At 31.4% G+C, this 16,545-nt stretch overlaps 1 protein-coding gene and 1 long non-coding RNA gene across 4 annotated transcripts in view; one reads left to right on the forward strand and one right to left on the reverse strand.

The window, feature by feature from the left end:
• Window positions 1-2,063, forward strand: part of prkd2 (protein kinase D2) — a 27,430-nt gene extending 25,367 nt beyond the window's left edge. Inside the window, exon 19 of the mRNA XM_077611234.1 lies at window positions 404-2,063. Coding sequence (XP_077467360.1) covers window positions 404-628 — 225 coding nt within the window. The 3' untranslated portion in view covers window positions 629-2,063. The remainder of the gene's footprint in view (window positions 1-403) is intronic.
• Window positions 1-16,545, reverse strand: part of LOC144083408 (uncharacterized) — a 35,721-nt gene that overhangs the window by 52 nt on the left and 19,124 nt on the right. For all 3 annotated transcript variants that reach the window (XR_013303541.1, XR_013303542.1, XR_013303540.1), the window contains 2 exons: window positions 1,063-1,158; window positions 1-708 (listed from right to left, as the gene is read on the reverse strand). The exon at window positions 1-708 is cut by the window's left edge and continues 52 nt beyond it. This is a non-coding gene — a long non-coding RNA (uncharacterized LOC144083408). The remainder of the gene's footprint in view (window positions 709-1,062; window positions 1,159-16,545) is intronic.

Genomic DNA, 16,545 nt, shown 5'->3' on the forward strand with positions numbered 1-16,545 from the left:
ACAGACAGACAGAGACAACACATATGTAACATGCTTATTTACTTATCTATGATTGGTTGTCCTTTGTTTTTTTGTGCCCTGCGGTTGGCTTGCCACCGATCCAGGGTGTCTCCTGCCTCTGGCTCCAGTACCCCCCACGACCCTAGTGAGGATAAAGCGGTTAAGAAAATAAACGAATCAAGATTCTGATTGCAGTAATAACAAAAGATAGAAAATACATTTATGAATAAATCCTAAAAGTTTACCCTCAGCCATGCTTGCTTCATGACTCACTCCATTTTTGATCACCGTATTTTCCGGACTATAAGTCACCCTTTTGTTCAAAGTTTGGCTGGCTGAGCCTGCGACGGATACTCCAATGTGACTTACTGTATGTTTGTCGTCTTTTTTTGCCCCCCTTCAGGACTATCAAACCTGGCTGGACCTGCGAGAACTGGAAACCAAGCTGGGCGAGCGTTACATCACCCACGAGAGCGACGACGGGCGCTGGCAATCCTTCGCCCACCAGTACACCCTGACTTACCCCGCTCACTTGGTCGCCCTCCCGGCCGCTCCCGCCTCCGACGACGACGAGGGGAAGGACGACGCCGACGTCCAAGGCCTGACCGAACGTGTCAGCATCCTCTGAGGCTCCGCCCACCAGCCTTTGGCGTGAACTTAAGTGTTTACACCATCTTCGCCGTGATGACTCCGTCGTTTTGTCTCAATCTAAGGATGGCAGTAAGAAGTCAAATTTAATATTCCTATTTGGGAAAAATGGACATTCCGTGGCTAACTGAAGTTTTCCCTTTTAAACTATGCCGGAAAATGTCACATTTTGCTGTTTGCGTGTACATTGTCAGCTTGCAGTTAATTTATAAAAGTCTACAAACATCCCCCAAATGCGTTTCTTTTGGCATGGCATCTTAGTAAGACATGAAAAAAACCTGAACGAGGAAATGTACGCAAGTCTGAAAGTCTCCCGATGGTGATCTTGACTCACATTGGTGTGCAAAATATCACGTTTCCTATCATCTTAATCCATAAAAGCAACGTGTTGGACTTGGTGTGTTGTATAATTACCTGACTCACAGCCCCACATGGTGATTAAAAATAGCAGCTCCTTTAAGTAACTGAAGATTGGTGCTGCACAAAATGCACACCCGCATTGGAACGTTCCTGTGGAATTACAAACATTGATTAGACCAAAGCACGTCTTCCTCCAATCAACATAAGTACCAATTAAAAGCTCATGTTTCCGCCCGGAAACAGGCTTCGGATTGGTTTCTTTTAATTTCTACCTACCAACTTTGAGTCATTCACTTAGTGGTTGATGTCCAATCCGTTTGAACCGGGGAGGGTGGCATCTTTTGTTGGAATTTATTCAGGACCCCCTTTTCCCTGCCAGCCCTCCCAATTCAAAGGAATTGGACGTATGTGTCCATTAATGTGACTTACCTGGCACCGAATCGTGCGCTCTCCTTTGCGATTTAGTAGTTTAAATATTGTCGCATTGTTATTGATTTTCTGCCATGTCAATGGATTGGATGTTTTTGCGTAGCTCAATGTGGTAGAATTAGTTAAAAAAATAGAGTTTTGATCGAAATTGTCCATTTTAAGCATGCTTAGCCTGAAGTTCATGTAGTGTCCTGTTTATCTACAATGATGGTGATGCTAGCTAGACTTTGTAGCGCATTAGAAACCAGGAGTTCTATTTACTCTTGTCTTTTTCGATATGGTTACATATAAAATGCAAGATTATGAGACAAAAAAGTTAAGGACTTAACTTGTTAGAACTGTCAGCTGTGTTCGAATGTTCAAAACATAACCGCAATTTTTGAGTTTCGTTTTCTAAATTATAGATGGAGAGGATGCCATATTTTGTTTTTTTATCTTTAAAGCCCTTTGGGATCTTATGGTGATTTTAAGGCTGTATAAATAAATTTGGCTAGAAAAGATAGTGGCCAGTTTCGGTCATTGTTCAACTTAAGTGAAAAAAATCCTTGCTGTACAAGTTGTTTTTTTAATGCCTTAATAGACATGGTAATTTTTTGTGAAAACAATTAAAGCCTTACTATACGTGGTCATTTTTTATATTAAAAAAACCTTGCTAAAAATTGTGATTTTTTTTTAAAGCCTGACTATACTATGTCGTTTTTTTGCGAAAAAAGCCTTACTATACTATGTCGTTTTTTTGCGAAAAAAGCCTTACTATACTATGTCGTTTTTTTGCGAAAAAAAACCCTTACTATACTGTCATTTTTTGCAAAAAAAGCCTTACTATACTGTGTCGTTTTTCGCAAAAAAAGCCTTACTATACTATGTCGTTTTTTCGCAAAAAAAGCCTTACTATACTATGTCGTTTTTTTGTGAAAAAAGCCTTACTATACTATGTCGTTTTTCGCGAAAAAAGCCTTACTATACTCTGTCGTTTTTTTGCGAAAAAAGCCTTACTATACTATGTCGTTTTTTACGGATAAAAAAGCCCTACTATACTATGTCTTTTTTTGCGAAAAAAGCCTTACTATACTATGTCATTTTTTACGAAAAAAGCCTTACTATACTATGTCATTTTTTGCAAAAAAAAGCCTTACTATACTATGTCGTTTTTTTTGTGAAAAAAGCCTTACTATACTATGTCATTTTTCGCGAAAAAAGCCTTACTATACTATGTCGTTTTTCACGAAAAAAGCCTTACTATACTATGTCGTTTTTCGCGAAAAAAGCCTTACTGTACTATGTCATTTTTTACGAAAAAAAGCCTTACTATACTATGTCGTTTTTAACGAAAAAAGCCTTACTATACTATGTCGTTTTTAACGAAAAAAGCCTTACTATACTATGTCGTTTTTTACGAAAAAACCTTACTATACTATGTCATTTTTTGCGAAAAAAAGCCTTACTTTACTATGTCGTTTTTTTGCGAAAAAAAAGCCTTACTATACTATGTCGTTTTTTGTGAAAAAAGCCTTACTATACTATGTCATTTTTCGCGAAAAAAGCCTTACTATACTATGTCGTTTTTTACGAAAAAAGCCTTACTATACTATGTCGTTTTTCGCGAAAAAAGCCTTACTATACTATGTCGTTTTTCGCGAAAAAAAGCCTTGCTATACTATGTCGTTTTTCGCGAAAAAAGCCTTACTATACTATGTAATTTTTGCGAAAAAAAAGCCTTACTATACTATGTCGTTTTTTACGAAAAAAGCCTTACTATACTATGTCGTTTTTCGCGAAAAAAGCCTTACTATACTATGTCGTTTTTCGCAAAAAAAAGCCTTACTATACTAAGTCGTTTTTTACGAAAAAAAAAGCCTTACTATACTATGTCGTTTTTTACGAAAAAAGCCTTACTATACTATGTCATTTTTTACGAAAAAAAGCCTTACTATACTATGTCGTTTTTCACGAAAAAAGCCTTACTATACTATGTCGTTTTTCACGAAAAAAGCCTTACTATACTATGTCGTTTTAAGGAAAAAAGCCTTACTATACTATGTCGTTTTTTTTGTGAAAAAAGCCTTACTATACTATGTAATTTTTCGCGAAAAAAGCCTTACTATACTATGTCGTTTTTTTGCGAATAAAGCCTTACTATACTATGTCGTTTTTTGCGAAAAAAAAGCCTTACTATACTATGTCTTTTTTTACGAAAAAAGCCTTACTATACTATGTCGTTTTTCGCGAAAAAAAAGCCTTACTATACTATGTCGTTTTTCGCGAAAAAAGCCTTACTATACTATGTCATTTTTTACGAAAAAAAGCCTTACTATACTATGTCGTTTTTTGCGAAAAAAGCCTTACAATACTATGTCATTTTTTACGTAAAAAAAGCCTTACTTACTATGTCGTTTTTCACGAAAAAAGCCTTACTATACTATGTCGTTTTTCGCGAAAAAAGCCTTACTATACTATGTCATTTTTTACGAAAAAAAGCCTTACTATACTATGTCTTTTTTTACGAAAAAAGCCTTACTATACTATGTCGTTTTTCGCGAAAAAAAAGCCTTACTATACTATGTCATTTTTTACGAAAAAAAGCCTTACTATACTATGTCGTTTTTTGCGAAAAAAGCCTTACAATACTATGTCATTTTTTACGTAAAAAAAGCCTTACTTACTATGTCGTTTTTCACGAAAAAAGCCTTACTATACTATGTCGTTTTTCGCGAAAAAAGCCTTACTATACTATGTCATTTTTTACGAAAAAAAGCCTTACTATACTATGTCGTTTTTAACGAAAAAAGCCTTACTATACTATGTCGTTTTTAACGAAAAAAGCCTTACTATACTATGTCGTTTTTTACAAAAAAACCTTACTATACTATGTCATTTTTTGCGAAAAAAAGCCTTACTTTACTATGTCGTTTTTTTGCGAAAAAAAAGCCTTACTATACTGTCATTTTTTGCAAAAAAAGCCTTACTATACTGTGTCGTTTTTCGCAAAAAAAGCCTTACTATACTATGTCGTTTTTTTGTGAAAAAAGCCTTACTATACTATGTCGTTTTTCGCGAAAAAAGCCTTACTATACTCTGTCGTTTTTTTGCGAAAAAAGCCTTACTATACTATGTCGTTTTTTACGGATAAAAAAGCCCTACTATACTATGTCTTTTTTTGCGAAAAAAGCCTTACTATACTATGTCATTTTTTACGAAAAAAAAGCCTGACTATACTATGTCGTTTTTTACGAAAAAAGCCTTACTATACTATGTCATTTTTTGCGAAAAAAAGCCTTACTATACTATGTCGTTTTTTTTTTGTGAAAAAAGCCTTACTATACTATGTCATTTTTCGCGAAAAAAGCCTTACTATACTATGTCGTTTTTCACGAAAAAAGCCTTACTATACTATGTCGTTTTTTCGCGAAAAAAGCCTTACTATACTATGTCATTTTTTACGAAAAAAAGCCTTACTATACTATGTCGTTTTTAACGAAAAAAGCCTTACTATACTATGTCGTTTTTAACGAAAAAAGCCTTACTATACTATGTCGTTTTTTACGAAAAAACCTTACTATACTATGTCATTTTTTGCGAAAAAAAAGCCTTACTTTACTATGTTGTTTTTTTGCGAAAAAAAAGCCTTACTATACTATGTCGTTTTTTGTGAAAAAAGCCTTACTATACTATGTCATTTTTCGCGAAAAAAGCCTTACTATACTATGTCGTTTTTTACGAAAAAAGCCTTACTATACTATGTCGTTTTTCGCGAAAAAAGCCTTACTATACTATGTCGTTTTTCGCGAAAAAAAGCCTTGCTATACTATGTCGTTTTTCGCGAAAAAAGCCTTACTATACTATGTAATTTTTGCGAAAAAAAAGCCTTACTATACTATGTCGTTTTTTACGAAAAAAGCCTTACTATACTATGTCGTTTTTCGCGAAAAAAGCCTTACTATACTATGTCGTTTTTCGCAAAAAAAAGCCTTACTATACTAAGTCGTTTTTTACGAAAAAAAAGCCTTACTATACTATGTCGTTTTTTACGAAAAAAGCCTTACTATACTATGTCATTTTTTACGAAAAAAAGCCTTACTATACTATGTCGTTTTTCACGAAAAAAGCCTTACTATACTATGTCGTTTTTCACGAAAAAAGCCTTACTATACTATGTCGTTTTTAACAAAAAAAAGCCTTACTATACTATGTCGTTTTTTACGAAAAAAGCCTTACTATACTATGTCATTTTTTGCGAAAAAAGCCTTACTATACTATGTCGTTTTTTCGCGAAAAAAGCCTTACTATACTATGTCGTTTTTCGTGAAAAAAGCCTTACTATACTATGTCATTTTTTACGAAAAAAAGCCTTACTATACTATGTCGTTTTTAATGAAAAAAGCCTTACTATACTATGTCGTTTTAACGAAAAAAGCCTTACTATACTATGTCGTTTTTTTTGTGAAAAAAGCCTTACTATACTATGTAATTTTTCGCGAAAAAAGCCTTACTATACTATGTCGTTTTTTTGCGAATAAAGCCTTACTATACTATGTCGTTTTTTGCGAAAAAAAAGCCTTACTATACTATGTCTTTTTTTACGAAAAAAGCCTTACTATACTATGTCGTTTTTCGCGAAAAAAAAGCCTTACTATACTATGTCGTTTTTTACGAAAAAAAAGCCTTACTATACTATGTCGTTTTTTGCGAAAAAAGCCTTACAATACTATGTCATTTTTTACGTAAAAAAAGCCTTACTTACTATGTCGTTTTTCACGAAAAAAGCCTTACTATACTATGTCGTTTTTAACAAAAAAAGCCTTACTATACTATGTCGTTTTTTACGAAAAAAGCCTTACTATACTATGTCGTTTTTTTGCGAAAAAAAGCCTTACTATACTATGTCATTTTTTTGTGAAAAAAGCCTTACTATACTATGTCGTTTTTCGCGAAAAAAGCCTTACTATACTATGTCGTTTTTTGCGAAAAAAAAGCCTTACTATACTATGTCGTTTTTTACGAAAAAAAGCCCTACTATACTATGTCGTTTTTTACGAAAAAAAAGCCCTACTATACTATGTCGTTTTTTACGAGAAAAAAAGCCTTACTATACTATGTCGTTTTTCACGAAAAAAGACTTACTATACTATGTCGTTTTTTTGCGAAAAAAAGCCTTACTATACTATGTCGTTTTTTTGTGAAAAAAGCCTTACTATACTATGTCGTTTTTTACGAGAAAAAAAAAAGCCTTACTATACTATGTCGTTTTTCACGAAAAAAGCCTTACTATACTATGTCGTTTTTCACGAAAAAAGCCTTACTATACTATGTCGTTTTTCACGAAAAAAGCCTTACTATACTATGTCGTTTTTAACAAAAAAAGCCTTACTATACTATGTTGTTTTTTACGAAAAAAGCCTTACTATACTATGTCATTTTTTGCGAAAAAAGCCTTACTATACTATGTCGTTTTTTTGCGAAAAAAAGCCTTACTATACTATGTCATTTTTTTGTGAAAAAAGCCTTACTATACTATGTCGTTTTTCGCGAAAAAAGCCTTACTATACTATGTCGTTTTTTGCGAAAAAAAAGCCTTACTATACTATGTCGTTTTTTACGAAAAAAAGCCTTACTATACTATGTCGTTTTTTACGAAAAAAAAGCCTTACTATACTATGTCGTTTTTTACGAGAAAAAAAGCCTTACTATACTATGTCGTTTTTCACGAAAAAAGCCTTACTATACTATGTCGTTTTTTTGCGAAAAAAAGCCTAACTATACTATATCGTTTTTTTGTGAAAAAAGCCTTACTATACTATGTCGTTTTTTTACGAAAAAAAAGCCTTACTATACTATGTCGTTTTTTACGAGAAAAAAAAAGCCTTACTATACTATGTCGTTTTTCACGAAAAAAGTCTTACTACACTATGTCGTTTTTCACGAAAAAAGCCTTACTATACTATGTCGTTGTTCACGAAAAAAGCCTTACTATACTATACTATGTCGTTTTTAACAAAAAAGCCTTACTATACTATGTCGTTTTTTACGAAAAAAGCCTTACTATACTATGTTATTTTTTTGCGAAAAAAGCCTTACTATACTATGTCGTTTTTTTGCGAAAAAAAGCCTTACTATACTATGTCGTTTTTTTGTGAAAAAAGCCTTACTATACTATGTCGTTTTTCGCGAAAAAAGCCTTACTATACTATGTCGTTTTTTACGAAAAAAAAGCCTTACTATACTATGTCGCTTTTTACGAAAAAAGCCTTACTATACTATGTCGTTTTTTGCGAAAAAAAAGCCTTACTATACTATGTCGTTTTTTATGAAAAAAGCCTTACTATACTATGTCGTTTTTCGCGAAAAAAGCCTTACTATACTATGTCGTTTTTCGCGAAAAAAGCCTTACTATACTATGTCGTTTTTCGCGAAAAAAGCCTTACTATACTATGTCATTTTTTACGAAAAAAAGCCTTGCTATACTATGTCGTTTTTAACGAAAAAAGCCTTACTATACTATGTCGTTTTTAACGAAAAAAGCCTTACTATACTATGTCGTTTTTTTTTGTGAAAAAAGCCTTACTATACTATGTAATTTTTCGCGAAAAATGCCTTACTATACTATGTCGTTTTTTTGCGAATAAAGCCTTACTATACTATGTCGTTTTTTGCGAAAAAAAGCCTTACTATACTATGTCGTTTTTCGCGAAAAAAGCCTTACTATACTATGTCATTTTTTACGAAAAAAAGCCTTACTATACTATGTCGTTTTTAACGAAAAAAGCCTTACTATACTATGTCGTTTTTAACGAAAAAAGCCTTACTATACTATGTCGTTTTTTTGCGAAAAAAAGCCTTACTATACTATGTCGTTTTTTTGTGAAAAAAGCCTTACTATACTATGTCGTTTTTTTACGAAAAAAAAGCCTTACTATACTATGTCGTTTTTTACGAGAAAAAAAAAGCCTTACTATACTATGTCGTTTTTCACGAAAAAAGTCTTACTACACTATGTCGTTTTTCACGAAAAAAGCCTTACTATACTATGTCGTTTTTCACGAAAAAAGCCTTACTATACTATGTCGTTTTTTACGAAAAAAGCCTTACTATACTATGTCATTTTTTGCGAAAAAAGCCTTACTATACTATGTCGTTTTTTTGCGAAAAAAAGCCTTACTATACTATGTCATTTTTTTTGTGAAAAAAGCCTTACTATACTATGTCGTTTTTCGCGAAAAAAGCCTTACTATACTATGTCGTTTTTTGCGAAAAAAAAAGCCTTACTATACTATGTCGTTTTTTACGAAAAAAAGCCTTACTATACTATGTCGTTTTTTACGAAAAAAAAGCCTTACTATACTATGTCGTTTTTCACGAGAAAAAAAGCCTTACTATACTATGTCGTTTTTCACGAAAAAAGCCTTACTATACTATGTCGTTTTTTTGCGAAAAAAAGCCTTACTATACTATGTCGTTTTTTTGTGAAAAAAGCCTTACTATACTATGTCGTTTTTTTACGAAAAAAAGCCTTACTATACTATGTCGTTTTTTACGAGAAAAAAAAAGCCTTACTATATTATGTCGTTTTTCACGAAAAAAGTCTTACTACACTATGTCGTTTTTCACGAAAAAAGCCTTACTATACTATGTCGTTTTTCACGAAAAAAGCCTTACTATACTATGTCGTTTTTCACGAAAAAAGCCTTACTATACTATGTCGTTTTTCACGAAAAAAGCCTTACTATACTATGTCGTTTTTCACGAAAAAAGCCTTACTATACTATGTCGTTTTTAACAAAAAAAAGCCTTACTATACTATGTCGTTTTTAACAAAAAAAGCCTTACTATACTATGTCGTTTTTTACGAAAAAAAAGCCTTACTATACTATGTCGTTTTTTGCGAAAAAAGCCTTACAATACTATGTCATTTTTTACGTAAAAAAAGCCTTACTTACTATGTCGTTTTTCACGAAAAAAGCCTTACTATACTATGTCGTTTTTAACAAAAAAGCCTTACTATACTATGTCGTTTTTTACGAAAAAAGCCTTACTATACTATGTCATTTTTTGCGAAAAAAGCCTTACTATACTATGTCGTTTTTTTGCGAAAAAAAGCCTTACTATACTATGTCATTTTTTTGTGAAAAAAGCCTTACTATACTATGTCGTTTTTCGCGAAAAAAGCCTTACTATACTATGTCGTTTTTTGCGAAAAAAAAGCCTTACTATACTATGTCGTTTTTTACGAAAAAAAGCCTTACTATACTATGTCGTTTTTTTACGAAAAAAAAGCCTTACTATACTATGTCGTTTTTTACGAGAAAAAAAGCCTTACTATACTATGTCGTTTTTCACGAAAAAAGACTTACTATACTATGTCGTTTTTTTGCGAAAAAAAGCCTTACTATACTATGTCGTTTTTTTGTGAAAAAAGCCTTACTATACTATGTCGTTTTTTACGAGAAAAAAAAAGCCTTACTATACTATGTCGTTTTTCACGAAAAAAGCCTTACTATACTATGTCGTTTTTCACGAAAAAAGCCTTACTATACTATGTCGTTTTTCACGAAAAAAGCCTTACTATACTATGTCGTTTTTAACAAAAAAAGCCTTACTATACTATGTCATTTTTTACGAAAAAAGCCTTACTATACTATGTCATTTTTTGCGAAAAAAGCCTTACTATACTATGTCGTTTTTTTGCGAAAAAAAGCCTTACTATACTATGTCATTTTTTTGTGAAAAAAGCCTTACTATACTATGTCGTTTTTCGCGAAAAAAGCCTTACTATACTATGTCGTTTTTTGCGAAAAAAAAGCCTTACTATACTATGTCGTTTTTTACGAAAAAAAGCCTTACTATACTATGTCGTTTTTTACGAAAAAAAGCCTTACTATACTATGTCGTTTTTTACGAGAAAAAAAGCCTTACTATACTATGTCGTTTTTCACGAAAAAAGCCTTACTATACTATGTCGTTTTTTTGCGAAAAAAAGCCTAACTATACTATGTCTTTTTTTTGTGAAAAAAGCCTTACTATACTATGTCGTTTTTTTACGAAAAAAAAGCCTTACTATACTATGTCGTTTTTTTGCGAAAAAAAGCCTTACTATACTATGTCGTTTTTTTGTGAAAAAAGCCTTACTATACTGTCGTTTTTTTACGAAAAAAAAGCCTTACTATACTATGTCGTTTTTTACGAGAAAAAAAAAGCCTTACTATACTATGTCGTTTTTCACGAAAAAAGTCTTACTACACTGTCGTTTTTCACGAAAAAAGCCTTACTATACTATGTCGTTTTTCACAAAAAAAGCCTTACTATACTATGTCGTTTTTTACGAAAAAAGCCTTACTATACTATGTCATTTTTTGCGAAAAAAGCCTTACTATACTATGTCGTTTTTTTGCGAAAAAAAGCCTTACTATACTATGTCATTTTTTTGTGAAAAAAGCCTTACTATACTATGTCGTTTTTCGCGAAAAAAGCCTTACTATACTATGTCGTTTTTTGCGAAAAAAAAAGCCTTACTATACTATGTCGTTTTTTACGAAAAAAAGCCTTACTATACTATGTCGTTTTTTACGAAAAAAAAGCCTTACTATACTATGTCGTTTTTTACGAGAAAAAAACCCTTACTATACTATGTCGTTTTTCACGAAAAAAGCCTTACTATACTATGTCGTTTTTTTGCGAAAAAAAGCCTTACTATACTATGTCGTTTTTTTGTGAAAAAAGCCTTACTATACTATGTCGTTTTTTTACGAAAAAAAAGCCTTACTATACTATGTCGTTTTTTACGAGAAAAAAAAAGCCTTACTATACTATGTCGTTTTTCACGAAAAAAGTCTTACTACACTATGTCGTTTTTCACGAAAAAAGCCTTACTATACTATGTCGTTTTTCACGAAAAAAGCCTTACTATACTATGTCGTTTTTCACGAAAAAAGCCTTACTATACTATGTCGTTTTTCACGAAAAAAGCCTTACTATACTATGTCGTTTTTCACGAAAAAAGCCTTACTATACTATGTCGTTTTTAACAAAAAAGCCTTACTATACTATGTCGTTTTTAACAAAAAAAGCCTTACTATACTATGTCGTTTTTTACGAGAAAAAAAAAGCCTTACTATACTATGTCGTTTTTCACGAAAAAAGTCTTACTACACTATGTCGTTTTTCACGAAAAAAGCCTTACTATACTATGTCGTTTTTCACGAAAAAAGCCTTACTATACTATGTCGTTTTTTACGAAAAAAGCCTTACTATACTATGTCATTTTTTGCGAAAAAAGCCTTACTATACTATGTCGTTTTTTTGCGAAAAAAAGCCTTACTATACTATGTCATTTTTTTTGTGAAAAAAGCCTTACTATACTATGTCGTTTTTCGCGAAAAAAGCCTTACTATACTATGTCGTTTTTTGCGAAAAAAAAAGCCTTACTATACTATGTCGTTTTTTACGAAAAAAAGCCTTACTATACTATGTCGTTTTTTACGAAAAAAAAGCCTTACTATACTATGTCGTTTTTCACGAGAAAAAAAGCCTTACTATACTATGTCGTTTTTCACGAAAAAAGCCTTACTATACTATGTCGTTTTTTTGCGAAAAAAAGCCTTACTATACTATGTCGTTTTTTTGTGAAAAAAGCCTTACTATACTATGTCGTTTTTTTACGAAAAAAAGCCTTACTATACTATGTCGTTTTTTACGAGAAAAAAAAAGCCTTACTATACTATGTCGTTTTTCACGAAAAAAGCCTTACTATACTATGTCGTTTTTCACGAAAAAAGCCTTACTATACTATGTCGTTTTTCACGAAAAAAGCCTTACTATACTATGTCGTTTTTCACGAAAAAAGCCTTACTATACTATGTCGTTTTTCACGAAAAAAGCCTTACTATACTATGTCGTTTTTAACAAAAAAAAGCCTTACTATACTATGTCGTTTTTAACAAAAAAAGCCTTACTATACTATGTCGTTTTTTACGAAAAAAAAGCCTTACTATACTATGTCGTTTTTTGCGAAAAAAGCCTTACAATACTATGTCATTTTTTACGTAAAAAAAGCCTTACTTACTATGTCGTTTTTCACGAAAAAAGCCTTACTATACTATGTCGTTTTTAACAAAAAAAGCCTTACTATACTATGTCGTTTTTTACGAAAAAAGCCTTACTATACTATGTCATTTTTTGCGAAAAAAGCCTTACTATACTATGTCGTTTTTTTGCGAAAAAAAGCCTTACTATACTATGTCATTTTTTTGTGAAAAAAGCCTTACTATACTATGTCGTTTTTCGCGAAAAAAGCCTTACTATACTATGTCGTTTTTTGCGAAAAAAAAGCCTTACTATACTATGTCGTTTTTTACGAAAAAAAGCCTTACTATACTATGTCGTTTTTTTACGAAAAAAAAGCCTTACTATACTATGTCGTTTTTTACGAGAAAAAAAGCCTTACTATACTATGTCGTTTTTCACGAAAAAAGACTTACTATACTATGTCGTTTTTTTGCGAAAAAAAGCCTTACTATACTATGTCGTTTTTTTGTGAAAAAAGCCTTACTATACTATGTCGTTTTTTACGAGAAAAAAAAAGCCTTACTATACTATGTCGTTTTTCACGAAAAAAGCCTTACTATACTATGTCGTTTTTCACGAAAAAAGCCTTACTATACTATGTCGTTTTTCACGAAAAAAGCCTTACTATACTATGTCGTTTTTAACAAAAAAAGCCTTACTATACTATGTCATTTTTTACGAAAAAAGCCTTACTATACTATGTCATTTTTTGCGAAAAAAGCCTTACTATACTATGTCGTTTTTTTGCGAAAAAAAGCCTTACTATACTATGTCGTTTTTCACGAAAAAAGCCTTACTATACTATGTCGTTTTTCGCGAAAAAAGCCTTACTATACTATGTCGTTTTTTGCGAAAAAAAAGCCTTACTATACTATGTCGTTTTTTACGAAAAAAAGCCTTACTATACTATGTCGTTTTTTACGAAAAAAAGCCTTACTATACTATGTCGTTTTTTACGAGAAAAAAAGCCTTACTATACTATGTCGTTTTTCACGAAAAAAGCCTTACTATACTATGTCGTTTTTTTGCGAAAAAAAGCCTAACTATACTATGTCTTTTTTTTGTGAAAAAAGCCTTACTATACTATGTCGTTTTTTTACGAAAAAAAAGCCTTACTATACTATGTCGTTTTTTTGCGAAAAAAAGCCTTACTATACTATGTCGTTTTTTTGTGAAAAAAGCCTTACTATACTGTCGTTTTTTTACGAAAAAAAAGCCTTACTATACTATGTCGTTTTTTACGAGAAAAAAAAAGCCTTACTATACTATGTCGTTTTTCACGAAAAAAGTCTTACTACACTATGTCGTTTTTCACGAAAAAAGCCTTACTATACTATGTCGTTTTTCACAAAAAAAGCCTTACTATACTATGTCGTTTTTTACGAAAAAAGCCTTACTATACTATGTCATTTTTTGCGAAAAAAGCCTTACTATACTATGTCGTTTTTTTGCGAAAAAAAGCCTTACTATACTATGTCATTTTTTTGTGAAAAAAGCCTTACTATACTATGTCGTTTTTCGCGAAAAAAGTCTTACAATACTATGTCGTTTTTTGCGAAAAAAAAAGCCTTACTTACTATGTCGTTTTTCACGAAAAAAGCCTTACTATACTATGTCGTTTTTCACGAAAAAAGCCTTACTATACTATGTCGTTTTTAACAAAAAAAGCCTTACTATACTATGTCGTTTTTTTACGAAAAAAGCCTTACTATACTATGTCATTTTTTGCGAAAAAAGCCTTACTATACTATGTCGTTTTTTGCGAAAAAAAAGCCTTACTATACTATGTCGTTTTTTACGAAAAAAGCCTTACTATACTATGTCGTTTTTCGCGAAAAAAGCCTTACTATACTATGTCGTTTTTTACGAAAAAAAGCCTTACTAAACTATGTCGTTTTTTACGAAAAAAAAGCCTTGCTATACTATGTCGTTTTTTACGAGAAAAACAGCCTTACTATACTATGTCGTTTTTCACGAAAAAAGCCTTACTATACTATGTCGTTTTTTTGCGAAAAAAAGCCTTACAATACTATGTCATTTTTTACGTAAAAAAAGCCTTACTTACTATGTCGTTTTTCACGAAAAAAGCCTTACTATACTATGTCGTTTTTAACAAAAAAAGCCTTACTATACTATGTCGTTTTTTACGAAAAAAGCCTTACTATACTATGTCGTTTTTTTGCGAAAAAAAGCCTTACTATACTATGTCATTTTTTTGTGAAAAAAGCCTTACTATACTATGTCGTTTTTCGCGAAAAAAGCCTTACTATACTATGTCGTTTTTTGCGAAAAAAAAGCCTTACTATACTATGTCGTTTTTTACGAAAAAAAGCCTTACTATACTATGTCGTTTTTTACGAAAAAAAAGCCTTACTATACTATGTCGTTTTTTACGAGAAAAAAAGCCTTACTATACTATGTCGTTTTTCACGAAAAAAGACTTACTATACTATGTCGTTTTTTTGCGAAAAAAAGCCTTACTATACTATGTCGTTTTTTTGTGAAAAAAGCCTTACTATACTATGTCGTTTTTTACGAGAAAAAAAAAGCCTTACTATACTATGTCGTTTTTCACGAAAAAAGCCTTACTATACTATGTCGTTTTTCACGAAAAAAGCCTTACTATACTATGTCGTTTTTCACGAAAAAAGCCTTACTATACTATGTCGTTTTTAACAAAAAAAGCCTTACTATACTATGTTGTTTTTTACGAAAAAAGCCTTACTATACTATGTCATTTTTTGCGAAAAAAGCCTTACTATACTATGTCGTTTTTTTGCGAAAAAAAGCCTTACTATACTATGTCATTTTTTTGTGAAAAAAGCCTTACTATACTATGTCGTTTTTCGCGAAAAAAGCATTACTATACTATGTCGTTTTTTGCGAAAAAAAAGCCTTACTATACTATGTCGTTTTTTACGAAAAAAAGCCTTACTATACTATGTCGTTTTTTACGAAAAAAAAGCCTTACTATACTATGTCGTTTTTTACGAGAAAAAAAGCCTTACTATACTATGTCGTTTTTCACGAAAAAAGCCTTACTATACTATGTCGTTTTTTTGCGAAAAAAAGCCTAACTATACTATGTCGTTTTTTTGTGAAAAAAGCCTTACTATACTATGTCGTTTTTTTACGAAAAAAAAGCCTTACTATACTATGTCGTTTTTTACGAGAAAAAAAAGCCTTACTATACTATGTCGTTTTTCACGAAAAAAGTCTTACTACACTATGTCGTATTTCACGAAAAAAGCCTTACTATACTATGTCGTTGTTCACGAAAAAAGCCTTACTATACTATGTCGTTTTTCACGAAAAAAGCCTTACTATACTATGTCGTTTTTCACGAAAAAAGCCTTACTATACTATGTCGTTTTTAACAAAAAAAGCCTTACTATACTATGTTGTTTTTTACGAAAAAAGCCTTACTATACTATGTCATTTTTTGCGAAAAAAGCCTTACTATACTATGTCGTTTTTTTGCGAAAAAAAGCCTTACTATACTATGTCATTTTTTTGTGAAAAAAGCCTTACTATACTATGTCGTTTTTCGCGAAAAAAGCATTACTATACTATGTCGTTTTTTGCGAAAAAAAAGCCTTACTATACTATGTCGTTTTTTACGAAAAAAAGCCTTACTATACTATGTCGTTTTTTACGAAAAAAAAGCCTTACTATACTATGTCGTTTTTTACGAGAAAAAAAGCCTTACTATACTATGTCGTTTTTCACGAAAAAAGCCTTACTATACTATGTCGTTTTTTTGCGAAAAAAAGCCTAACTATACTATGTCGTTTTTTTGTGAAAAAAGCCTTACTATACTATGTCGTTTTTTTACGAAAAAAAAGCCTTACTATACTATGTCGTTTTTTACGAGAAAAAAAAGCCTTACTATACTATGTCGTTTTTCACGAAAAAAGTCTTACTACACTATGTCGTATTTCACGAAAAAAGCCTTACTATACTATGTCGTTGTTCACGAAAAAAGCCTTACTATACTATACTATGTCGTTTTTAACAAAAAAAGCCTTACTATACTATGTCGTTTTTTAC

This window comes from Stigmatopora argus, chromosome 10 (assembly GCF_051989625.1).
Source record: "Stigmatopora argus isolate UIUO_Sarg chromosome 10, RoL_Sarg_1.0, whole genome shotgun sequence".
NCBI classification, from domain to species: Eukaryota; Metazoa; Chordata; class Actinopteri; order Syngnathiformes; family Syngnathidae; genus Stigmatopora; species Stigmatopora argus.